General features: G+C 41.8%; 1 protein-coding gene across 1 annotated transcript in view; it reads left to right on the top strand.

The window, feature by feature from the left end:
* Positions 1 to 13,389, top strand: part of FLT3 (fms related receptor tyrosine kinase 3) — a 182,087-nt gene that overhangs the window by 64,533 nt on the left and 104,165 nt on the right. Inside the window, exon 2 of the mRNA XM_077484075.1 lies at positions 9,318 to 9,427. Within this exon, the coding sequence (XP_077340201.1) occupies positions 9,318 to 9,427 (110 nt within the window). The remainder of the gene's footprint in view (positions 1 to 9,317; positions 9,428 to 13,389) is intronic.

The raw sequence follows: 13,389 nt of genomic DNA, 5'->3' as shown, positions 1-13,389 counted from the left end.
TTGTTCCTTTTGTCCAGGGGAGAATGAATAAGCAGCTATAAATATCCTATTCCTTGCTTCCCCAGGCTTCCTCCTCTGCTCTCTGATGCTCCCAAGATATGTCCAGGGTCTTGCAGTCTTCACATAGAAGGCATAGTTCTCAACTGTCCATGATTTCGAGGGACTGGCCCTTATTCAGAAAAAAGTCCCTCTGTTCCTCTTTCCTCCCCATTTGTTCCTCATATTGGTCTGATCTTTATACTGTAGTTGTATATAAAATGCACTATTTATCTATCAAAAAGTGCTTCACAGTGCTAAACCTTTCCTCCATTTTCTAAATTGCTGCATTTGTGAATTCCAAAAGCCAATATAAGGAATAGTAGTGGTAAAAAAACACTTGTAGGTTTAACTAATCATTGTTTTTTCTTTTTGTACAATAAGGAGGCGAGACAGGGGGTGTGTCCTATGCTTATTTATGTTTGCTAATCGGTGTCTCTCATTCCTATCTCAGAAAGCTGGGAGGCAGTGGCGGCTGGTGAAGTTTTTGGATGGGGGGCGCCAGACTCCGCCCATCATTGTTGGCCCCTCCTACTTCTCATAAACCACTCCCCCTTATATAATCCACCCAATCCGTCCCCTGTATTCCACTTCCTTCCACCCATAGTGTCAGGAGACGGCGCAGTACTCACGTATGTGTTATTTTTTCACAGTTTTAAAAAAAAAAATGGTGTCACTTTTATTCCTATTACAAGGAATGTAAACATCCCTTGTAATAGAAAAAAGCATGACAGGTCCTCTTAAATATGAGATCTGGGGTCAAAAAGTCCTCAGATCTCATATTTACACTAACATGCAAAAAAGGTTTGTAAAAATGTCTTTGCCAGCAAATTACTGTGAGTAACAGAGAGTAGCACAGAGCAGACCATTTACTTTTGTTTGCACTTTGCTGAATAAGAATAATACCACATGGCATGTGATCCTCCTGCAAGCATTATGTTATTTTTCTGCTCTGCTCAATTTATATTCTTTTCAAAATTGCTCTAATAATTCCTGCACAGTTGACTAGTCTAGTAAAGGCCGGGGTGAATTTAGATTTCTCAATTAATTGGCAATTTGGCATAAAAATCGTTTTTTATCCATAGAGAACTGCCTGCAATGAACCACTCACCTCACCTGCAGCTCCGCTCGGGCTGAGGAACGGAGCTGCCGACGTCACTTCCGGCTTTCGGCTGCTTCGCGAAACCCGGAAGTGACCTGCCTGTCTTTGAATGACAATGCTCCCGCTTGTAGAATCACAGTGATTTTACGGGCGGAAGCTAGTCGGCACTCTAAATTGCGCCGCAAGGCGGGTTAAAAACCCACAAATGAAGCGCCTTGGATGCAATCTTGTGATAGCATCGATGTGGCGCTTCTCATAGTGCACTGTGACCGGCGCCACATGTTAAATGACTTTCTTTTTCTTTTTTTTAAACGTCTTAAAGGGACCGTTTTTTTTTCTGACACTACAGGGGGGGCCGCCACTGCTGGGAGGTATGTACAATGTAGGACATGCTTCAGCATACCTCCCAACTTTTTGAGATGGGAATGAGGGACACCTATCAGCAAAAGCATGCAGGCATAGGACACACACCCCTTGCCACGACCCCTTAAAGGAGAATTGTACAAAAAAAAACAAAAAAAAAACAAGATTGGTTTTCCCTTTTGGAATTTACAAATGCAGCAATTTAGAAATCAGATGAGAGGTTTAGTGCTGGAAAACACTTTTTGATAGGTAAAAAGTGCATTTTAAAAACATCTATATAGATCAGACTAAAAACTCCTGACCTCGGGTCCTTTCAGTATGTGAAAAAAGGAAAAAAACAGGTCCCTTTTCTGCACCAAAAATGTCTAAATTTTCAAATGTATGCCAAATATTCTCCATGCTGAGAATCTTTTTCTTCCCAAGATATGCCAGTATTAGGGTATAGTTTTACCCCAACTCTGTTGGTTTTTAACATACATCTTGAAACTGTTCACCTCTCAAAATGCAGATACTGTAAATCAGAGACTTGCAGAAAGCAAAATCTGATAGAAAACAGACAGCAGAACCCTTGTGGTGTAGTATTATTGATGGAACAAAGTGAGTGTAGTCGAGGAAAAAAATGAAGGTAGAGAAAGATATCTCACATCTGGTGAGGTTGCAAGAGACCACATACTGTACGTGATGTGCGCAACCTAAGAAATTGGCATGTGGAGAAGACATCTGTCTCCATGCAGGTCTTTGGGGAAAAGTGGTTGCACTCAAATGCTCTGAGGGTGGCCCAAACACAGTTAAAATAAGTGGAACTTAGAAATGGCGGGACAATAGTGTAAAAAAATTAAATAAAAAAGTGTCATATTTGTTTCACCGTGAGCACTTTGTTTCACCGTGAGCACCGTGAGCAATGTGAGCCAGCTTTACCACAATATGTCTAATATGAGAGGTGGTGGGCACCAACAAAATGCATCAAATGCTAAAAAAAACTTTTTATTTAGGTTGAAGACCTGATGAGATGTATCTTTTCATTTGGCCTGTGCACCTCTTTTTTCATTGGTTTAAACATGCATTTAGTGGTCAATGCAAACATACGTGTTATGGGTCATTCTGGCAGGTCTGACCACCATCTAATGTCTGCTGGTGGCTTCACACTCCTGAGTCCTGACACTAGTTCTCTGTGATAGACAGAGAACTTACGGACTTCTATTTACACCAAGCATTTTAATATGTGGTACAGGTATCTAAACTTGGGTGGGGGGATAAAGAGTTCTGGTCCTTCGAACCACCTGACATAAGTATATAATAAGAACAGGATGAGAAGGATGTGGTAAAGCATACAATAGGGAACATGAGGTAGAAATAAGACATTTTGTGGTGTAACATGCAACTTGAAACACGAGGTAAAAATAAAGACACATTGAAGTGCAGTGAACAGTGGGGAACATAAAGTAAAAATAAGATATCTTGTGGTGCAATGTACAATCTACAATGGGGAACATGAGGTACATATAAGACACACCATGTGCCGAAGCATATAATTGGGAACTTGAGGTAGAGATAAGATAGTTAAATACTAGTGGTTGCCAGCTGATTAAGCATTGTAGCTTCTTTAATTAGTAGTATTCTTTCTTTAACCACTTGCCTTCTGGGCACTTTCACCCCCTTCCTGCACAGGCCAATTTTCATTTTTTATTGCTGTTGCACTTTGAATGACAATTGCGCGGCCATGCTACACTGTACCCAAACTACATTTTAGAATATACTAAAAGAAAACAAAAAAAGATTTGAAAAAACATAAAAAAAAAAAAAAAAAAACAATCTTCATTTCTGTTATTAAATGTTGTAAATAAGTAATTTTTCTCCTTCACTGATATGCTGCACTGATGGGCACTGATAGGCTGCATTAATTGGCACTGATAGGCCCTGATAGGTGGCACTGATGGGCACTAATAAGGTGCCATCGATGAGGCGGCACTGATGGGCACTGATAGTCAGCAATGTTAGGCGGAACTGATAGGCATCACTGATAGGCACTAATTGGCAGCACCGGTGGGCACAGATTGGCAGCACTGGTGGGCACTGATTGACAAAGATTGGTAGCACTGGTGGCACTGGTGGGGGTGCACTGATCATCATCACTGATGATCATCACTCTGATTGTCAGTGGAGATGTCCCCTGTGTGTATTTGCCGGTTTTCGCCTCTCCTTTGTGACTGGACAAAGCTGATCACGTGGTGAAGAGCCACTGTGATTGGCTCTTTCCCCCGATCTCTAATCAGCTACATCCTAAGGACACAGCGATACATGCTGCAGGGGGTGCGCAGGCAGCACAAGCACAGGAGGATGTCCCAGCAAAGTGCAGCCGCTCTATAGCCGTCACTCGGCTATAGTGCTGTCCTGAAGGGCTGCATTCACACCTAAGCATAGCGATTTACTGGCATTTTTATTTGAGAGTTTTTAGAAGAGTATTACAAGCCTTTTATAAGCGTATTACAATCGTTTTACAGCTTCAGGCATTTTTGTTTAGTCAATAGAAAGCACTAGGGGGAGGAGAGGGAGAGGAAATTAGTGGTTTGAACAGAAAATGCGTGACAAAACACTCGTAAAGCATTCAAATCAGGCATTTCTATGGAAGTCTAAGGGGCCAAAAACGCTTGTAATTTGCCAAAAAGAAGCTCATGTACTTTTTTGAGCGACAGGCATTTTACTTCAGGTGACAGAATGCTCAGATGTGAACAGGGGCCATTATAATTAATAGGATTTGGCTTGCTGAGCTACAAGCTTCAAGCAAAAAAGCGCTCAGGTGCAAACGGGGCCTTAGACTAGATTTGGACCCCCTACACACGGTCGGACAACAAAATCCGTCTGATTTTTTCCAATGGATTTTGTCCGAAACTGGTGTTGCATACACACGGTCAGACAAAATTTGAGTTCGGAACGTGATGACATTCGTTGGTTGCGACGGGACTACGTTGTGGCTAGTAGCCAATAGCTTTGGCCTCATAATTTGATCTAAGCATGCGTGGCACTTTGTCCGATCGGAATTCTATACAAACGATCGGAAAAATTCAGATCGGATGTTGTTGTCGGAAAATTTGAAGTCCTGCTCCCAAATTTTTTCCGTCGGAGATTCCGATGGAAAAAGTCCACACACGATCGGATTTTCCGTCAATGTAATCCGATCGGCCCTTTTCCGTCGGAATTTCCAACTGTGTGTACAGGGCATTACAGTTACGTTTAAGGAAGAGAGGTAAAAAATTTGTGGTTGAGCCATGTTTTTATAGCACCCCAACCCACCCCCCCAACCACTCTCCCTTAACCCTTTCCCGCCGAGCGTACGCAGATATGCGTACTCGGCTTCCGGGGGGTATACCGGGATGATGCCCGCACCTGCAGGCATCATCCCAGTACTGTTTTTTGCAGCAGGCGATTGGCTATCCAGGCATAACAACCGATGCGGCTAAAAGCCGCTCGGCTGTTATGCCGGAGGAGCGGGAGGGGACGTCCCCCCTCCCGCCGCCTCTCGCCGCTGTTACCGGTGCTCCCGCTCGATCGGGAGCACCGATTCGTGATCCGACGCCTCCGGCTGCTGGGGAGGAACTGGAACGAAGCCGTAATCGGCTTCGTTACAGTCTCCTCATCGTAAACACGGAAGCGACGTCATGACGTCACTTCCTGTTTACTCGGCTGCCAATGGCGCCGGTTTAAAAAAAATATCTGGTATTCAGAATCGCCGTTTTCGGCGATCTGAATACATTGAAGTGTAAAGGAGGGGTGGGGGGTCTTTTAGACCCCCGATCCCTCCATAAAGAGGACCTGTCACCACCTATTACTGTCACAAGGGATGTTTACATTCCTTGTGACAGCAATAAAAGTGATAAATTTTTTTTTTTAAAACAATTTAGTCATTTTAAAATAAATGAAAAAAAAAAAAAAAAAATTTTTTTTTTTTAAAGCGCCTGCCGTCCCCGCGAGCTCGCGAAGCAAAGAAAACGCATACGGAAGTCGCGCCCGCGTATGTAAACGGTGTTCAAATCACACATGTGAGGTATCGCCGCGATCGTCAGAGCGAGAGCAATAATTCTACCACTAGACCTCCTCTGTAACGCTAACCTGGTAACCGTAAAAAAAAATTAAAGCGTCGCCTATTGAGATTTGTAGGTACCGAACTTTGTCGTCAATCTACAAGTGCGCGCAATTATAAAGTGTGACATGTTTGGTATCTATTTACTCGGCGTAACTTTATCTTTCACATTACGCAAAAAAATTGGGCTAATTTTACAGTTTTTTTTTTTTTTATTCATGAAAGTGTCCCTTTCCCCAAAAAGTTGCGTTTAAAACACCGCTGCGCAAATACCCTGTGACATAAAATATTGCAACAATCGCCGTTTTATTCTCTAGAGTCTCTGCTAAAAAAATATATATAATGTTTGGGGGTTCCAAGTAATTTTCTAGCAAAAAATATGGATTTTAACTTGTAAACACCAAATTCCAAAAATAGGCTTAGTCATGAAAGGGTTAAAGGATAGATTCACTGTTGGGAACATGTTACATGTTCGACTGCTACAGCCTCTCCCTGGCCTGTCGACTCTAGTGGCAGTGAATCATCCAAATTACGATAAATTATATAAAATCCACCCACTCATAAATTTATTTTCCCTACGATTTGCAGAACTCTATGTCCCCAATCAATATATATCTGTAGATGAGTTATTGGTACCCTTTTCAGGCCGGCTGGGAATAAAACTATTTATTTCTAGCAAAAGGCCCAGATACAGGGTAAAATTTTATAAACTTTGCGAGAGAGTCACAGGATATCTGTATGCGTTCCACATTTATGAAGGAAGAGATTCCCAGCTCCAGCCCCCTGAGTGCCCGGCCTACATGGGCACAACTGAAAAAATTGTATGGGACATGGCATACCCACTGCTGAACAAAGGTTACCACGTATACCTGGATACATTTTACAATCAGGCTGTCCCTTTTCAATCAACTATACCTCGCAAAAACCCTGGCCTGTGGAACCTCCAGAAAAAAACAGGAAGGACTTCCCACAATCTATAGTCCACAAAAAACTATGAAGGAGGGAAAGAGTAGCTTTGAGATGCAATGAAGCGCTGGCCTTGAGGTGGAAGGATACCAGAAATGTGCACATGATGTCCACCATCCATGATGACACTACAGTTGAGGTTCAAAGAAGATGAGGTCCCATTGAAAAGCCAACATGTGTCCAAGATTACAATCTCTACATGGGGGGGGGGGGGTGATTGCAACGGCCAAATGCTTCAGCCCTATTTGTCAATAAGGAGGTTCCATTTCTGGTACAAGAAAGTTGCAATATATCTCATCCATTTGGCTTCATAGAGATTTGGGTGGATGAAGCCTCTACCCCTGTGACCGTGTGCACAGGTCTTACCTGATTGCGATCCTCAGCCTACTGTTGACTTACTGTCGTCATGCCTCTGCCTGCCGCATGAACTGACCACACCTCTGCCTGCTACCTAGACTATGGAAATAATTAGCTGTAGCAAGAGGCAGTATGCTTATGAAAGGCTGGAGAACGGTAATGAGTGTCTGCAGGTAACAGTGTACCAGGACCAATATTATGGCTCTGCCTGGACAATTCTTATGGACAAATACTTTGGCTGTGCTTGCAATATCCTTGTGCTGACTATAGACAATACTGCTGTCTGGATAATTACTATTGTTGTCGCTAAGCACATCCCTGCCTGCTGCCTGCACCAATTCTCTCCTCTGTGGGCACACCTTCCTGGACCAATTGTCTCCTCTAAAACCACAGGTAATACTTTTTTTTTACCCTTACCTCAAATTTTTTTATTTTGGAGTGTAATTCTTGATATGTACATGCTATGTGTTAGAAATATGAAGGGCCTTCAAATATTATAGGTTGTCAGGAAATTATATGTGTAATTTATGCCCCTAGAACACCTGACAGTACTACTTGGATGTTGGGCCTCTGTATGTGGCCAGGTTGTGTAAAAGTCTCACACATGTGGTATCAGGAGCAGTAGCAGAATGTATTTTAGGGTGTCATTTTTTGCTATATACATGCGATGTGTTGGAAATATCTTATAAATTGACAACTTTGTGTAAAAAAAATAAATAATGCGTTTTCATTTTTTCCCACATTTTCCAAAAACTTTTGGAAAAAAATTAAGAATTCAAAAGACTCACTATGCCTCATAGATTATACGTTGGGGTGTTTGTTTTCGAAAATGGTATCATTTTGTGGGCAATTCCATTGTCCAGGGCCTTTAAAAGTGTGATAGCTCGTAATGACATTAGATGTGTAATTTATGTCCCTAGAACACTTGATGGTGCTCCCTACATGTTGGGCCTCGGTATATGGCCTGGCTGTGAAAATGTCTCACACATGGTATCACCATACTCAGGAGGAGTAGCAGAATGTATTTTAGGGTGTAATTTGTTGTATGCATATGCTCTGAGAGAGAAATAACCTGTTCATTTGACAATTTTGTAAAACAAAAACAAAACCTTCATTTTGCAAAGAATTGTGGGAAAAAATTACAACTTCAAAAAACTCACCATGCCACTTACTAAATACCTTGGAATGTCTACTTTCCAAAAAGGGGTCATTTGGGGGGTATTTGTACTTTCCTGGTTGGTAAGGGTCTCAAGAAATGAGATAAGCTCTAATACATGTGGTGTGATCAGGTGTGATCAATTTTCAGTGATTGGCATCATAGCTTGTAGACTCTATAACTTTCACAAAGACCAAATAATATACACTAATTTGGGTTATTTGTTACCAAAGATATGTAGCAGTATACATTTTGGCCAAAACGTATGAAGAAAAAATACTAATTTGCTAAATTTTATGACACAAACAAAGAAAAAGGTAATTTTTTCACAAAATGTATGGTCTTTTTTTATTCATAGCACAGAAAATAAAAAACCCACTAGTGATTAAATACCACCAAAAGAAATCTCTGTTTGTGTGAAAAAAAGGATGCAAATTTCATATGGGTACAGCGTTGCATGATTGAGTAATTGTCATTCAAACTGTGAGAGTGCTGAAAGCTGAAAATTGGTCTGGGCAGGAAGGGGCTATAAGTGCCCTGTATTGAAGTGGTTAAAGTAACACAGTGCTGTATTGCAAAAATTGGCCTGGTCGTTAAGGGGATAAATCCTTCTGGGGCTGAAGTGGTTAAGCTAGAAAAGCATCAGATGGAGGTGTACCCATGCCATGGCTATGATGCTTTGCATTGCAGTGCCACAAATTTAATCCCCCCCAGAGATCCCCAATTTAATCAGAGAGGAATGAAGGGAAAGCTGACACAGGCACATAGCCAGAAATACAAAATGACAGGGGTTCTATCCTCCCCTACTCTACGAAAGAAAAACATTTTTATTTCTGTCTGTATTGCTGTCAGCAGGACAGGAAGTGAAGGTAAATATCTCTAATGGAGCCTTGGGTAGCAGTAAAAACCTGGAAAGGTTTCTAACGCTTCTCCATTCTATCCATAACTAAGAAAAAATAACTTTGGATTTACATATAATTTGAATGTCCATATATCATTGATCTAGGATACAGGATGAACTCGTATAGAATTTTTCTTTTCGAGTTTAGTGTGACTTTATGGAAAAACGCAGACACAGGTAAGCGTAAGCCGATATTGATTACTTTAATTTTCAAGTACCCAGGGGCTATAGGAGAAGATATGAAATCAGAGCACAAAAACCTCACTGCTTGGAAAAATACATTTTTGCAAAGGATGACATATGGAGAATGAAAACAGTAAAATAAGGTGATCTAAACCTCTGTTTTTCTTTTTTCCAGCTACTATCTTTTTCAGCATCTTTGCGGTCACTATCCAAAACTCGGCAGTTATCAAATGTTATTTAATGACAAACTATGAAGAAAAAGAAGACACAGAGACTGAATTAGAGGTTAGTAATATGACCATGCTTCATTTGTGAAAAATACATCTAACTGAGTACAACATGGAAAAAACGCTAACTTTTCTGGTAACGCTCACAGATTATTATATCTCCCAGGGATTTGATTGAAATTCCTTTGCTGCCATTTCTGGGTCTGCACAACTGCTGTGAACATTATTAGAGGCACCCACACTCATGGCTACATTTTTAAAATCAGTTTTATTTTATGGAGAACGCAACAGGAGATGCTGGAACAGGTCATAGAAAACAGCCCAAGCTCCTAAGTGGACAGGAACAAACTCAGGAATTATGAAAAGGGAATCTTTCTGTTGAAGTATCATATAAGAAAGGTAATAACTAAGCCCACCAGGCTTCACACCTAAATAAAATATAACTTTTGGGTGACCAAAACCTTTAAAGGCCATAGGGTCTATCATGTAGCAAGTGTCAGCCTGAGACTATAACCAGTAGTGCATTTTGTGGATGGTTTCATGCCATGACTTGGACTCATTCTAGGTTTCCCCTATAAATCACTGTACAGCTTATTTTTCCAAAACATTTCCCCTCATAGTAACACCACTGCGTATACATAATGTAATGTCTAAAGTAAGTATGTGTCTATTACCTGTTTAACAAATTTATTTTTAAACAAAATATCTCAGAAAAATGCCCACCATCTTTAGAGCTTGTGTACCCGGATGTTGCTCTATACAGTAGCACTGAGTTTTGCATTCAAACACAGCAGCGCTAAAATACATACTTTATATATTTTTTTATTCTTTATTTATACAACCCATAGTGAAAGAAACAAAGTACATTCCAAGGCAAAGCATGACATAACCAGTCAGGTACAGTCTTACTATAGCTACAAGCATGCAGTATACAGTAGCAACAAGGACATCGCAAAATGCCCACGTCTAGAGTGAGTGGTGTTAGTGAGGGGAGATGGGTTAAAAAAAAGTGTTGGGGGGGGCATAAATGGGTTGAGGGAAGGGCCACAAATTGTCGGGTTTGAACTCCTCTCCAATGTCTCCCAGCAGTCATAACGCTCATCGGCATTGGTAGAATTTAGGCATTCTCACTCTGTCTCCTTGAGGTTTAATTAGTAGTCTCTAAAAGAAAACACATGCTTTCTAACACAAATACTAACAAAAGTCTGTGTTCGGTTTGCTTTGCCTTCAACACAAATGTGACAAACTAAACGAAAATAATATTTGAATTCAATTGACAAAAACTATGACAAAAATCAATTCCAATTTTCGTCAATGAAGGAAAATGGAACCAAAATGTGAGGGAGGGACGTTTATCGACCTGAACAACTCCTTTTCTCTGAGCTCCACATGTCTATTAAAGCCCCAGCCTCCTAACAAGCTGTATTGGCTGAGGAACGTAGGCTCCCTCTATCTGCCTGCTGCCTGGGAGTTCTGGAACAATGCCCTGCAGACTACGTGGTGAGTGTTTCCCCTCCCAGCATGGTAGCAGTGCTGAGCATTGTGTAAAATAACAGCCTCCCCAGACCAGTTCTCTGCACTGTGCACTCGCATTTACTTCCCCATCCCCAATAAATGTTATTCGATTTTTACTCCAGGACCAGGAGTATATAATGAGTTTGGAAATTCTAGAGAAATTCTTATGTAGTGGTATCCCCTGTAGGAGCTGCTGAGTGTCATGGTCTGTCTGTCACCCTGCCCTAGCCAGGCACACGCCTTTGACTCATTCAGAGACATGAAACAGTCCTTGCACTTGTTTTTTATGTTTTATTGAGGGGATTAAACTTGGATAGGTATAGGGACTTAGGAGATGCCCAGGTAATTCAAACAATCAAAGTTGGGACTCACTATATACACCTCCATATATACATTCTCCTCTTCTCCTCCTGCACTGACTTGCTTGCAGAGTATCACTTCCTTTCTTTCACTTTCCAGACTACCTAGCACTGTAGGCCTGACATTGGCTCAGCCAGGCCCAAACAAATGCCCTTTACAGGGAGGGACCCTGTGGTGTAGCAAATAGAAAAGTTCCAGTGCTAGCTCTCCCTCTGGCTACTGCTCCCAGTACCACATCTTCAGGTACTGCCAGCCCTCCTGGCTGCAGCTGCCCCTTTCCACTGCCCATGCCACAACCATCCTCCAGACTGGTTCTGCACCCATCCCAGACCGCTGCATCCCAGTCCTCTCAGGTGTGCCTCCAGTCCTCCTGATGGAGTGAACACTCACTAGCCCTCTTGGCTGCCTCTGTAGATCTCCTGGAGATTTGCCCAGCAGTGTTCTTTGGCTGTCCTCTCTTGCTGCTCCTGTGCCTCCTGGCCAGGACATCTCTGTGGGTTGTAAGAGTGTCCCATCTGCACCTGAGCCCAGCCCCCAGACTGGAGAGCTTCCTCAAAGGCCTCAAAAGCCTAATACTCCATCTCCATTCTTCCTCCCGAATAAAACTCCACCTCAGCTGGGCTGACCATACAGTAGGTATTTAAGGAGGCCTGGCCCATGCCAATCCAAGTTGGGGATTGGTCAGGGCTCCTTAGAATGCCCCAGGTGGCTCCACCTCCCTTCTCCACCTCTTTCCAGAAAGTACCAGAATGTTCTGGAAAGAAGTGGGAGGTCCCAGTGACACCACCTGTGAGTCACCCAGCACTGCACTGAGCCACTCCCAGCCCAGACCATCAAAACACACCCAGGCTTGGCCAGCAGCCAAGCCTGCAAATGTACCTGTCCTAAAAAAAATACTTTTAGCACACTAGAGGGCGCTATACTTAAATAATGCATTCAATTTAATTAAGCCTATTTGATTTTAGTCGACTAAAATGTAATGGAGACTAAAACAAACAATTCAGATGACTAAAATAAGACTAAAACTAAAATGGCATTTTAGTGAAAAAACTATTACTAAAACGTAATAAAAATGTGATGCTAAAATTACACTGGCTCTGGGCACTCTGGTTTTCTTCCAGCGCTCCAAAGAGATGCTGGCAATTTAATTGGCTTCTGTCTAAATTGGCCCTAGTATGTATGAATGTTAGTTAGGGACCTTAGATAGTAAGCTCCTTGAGGGTAGGGACTGATGTGAATATAGTAGTGATGCACTTAAATTTCGGCCACCAAAAATTATTGGGCGAAAATAGGATTTTCAGCTTTGTGCCAAAAGAAAAAAAAAGTACCTTGATTTTGCCACAATTTTACCTTGCTTAGGGCCAGTTCACATCACATGCAGTCCAGTGAATTTTATTCTGCATCAGAAATGCATGGATAGTATGTTATATGGTTTTCAATGGCATCGTTCACACCAGTGCGGTCAGTTCCACTGTGTTTTCAGAAAAAAAAGTAGAACATGCTGCATTTTGTCTGCACTGAACTGTACTGGAACACCATAAAACACACCAAAAAAAAGCACCAGAATACATCTAAACACACCAAAAACTCACTGGAACACACATGTTCTTATTTAAGGTGAAGAATAAGGGGGGGGGGAATGCACCGGTATGCATCAAAAACTCACCGCAAACACGTCAAAAACAAGCATGCAGAAAAGCATCCGGAACCCATCCACACTGTGTTTCTATGCTGTGAACTGGCCCTTATGGTGTGATTGTCATATGTCACATGACTTAAAAATGCATAAAAAAATGCAACACGTGTGCATTTTTGATGCGTTCTTGCTGCGTTTCCGAAGCATTTTAATGAGGAGGTGCATTTTTTTTAACTGACCAAATATGCACCAAAAATGCAGCAAGTGGGATTTTTAACATCGCTGCAAAAGGTGCCGATAATGGCCGACAATAAATTCATATTAATTTAAAAAGCCTAAATTTAACTGGCCAAATATGCACCAAGAAGGCAGCAAGCAGGATTTTTAACATCGCTTCAAAAGGTGCCGATAACAGCCAACAATAAATTCATATTCATTTAAAAAACCTAATACAGGCAGTCCCCGAGTTACAAACAGGTTAGGGACTGCCTGTTTGTTCATAAGTCGGT

The sequence above is a fragment of the Lithobates pipiens genome, unplaced genomic scaffold, assembly GCF_037356315.1.
Source record: "Lithobates pipiens isolate NorthernLeopardFrog02 unplaced genomic scaffold, aLitPip1_a1.2 Scaffold_16, whole genome shotgun sequence".
Taxonomy (NCBI): domain Eukaryota; kingdom Metazoa; phylum Chordata; class Amphibia; order Anura; family Ranidae; genus Lithobates; species Lithobates pipiens.
This window is presented reverse-complemented; position numbering and strand designations above follow the sequence as displayed.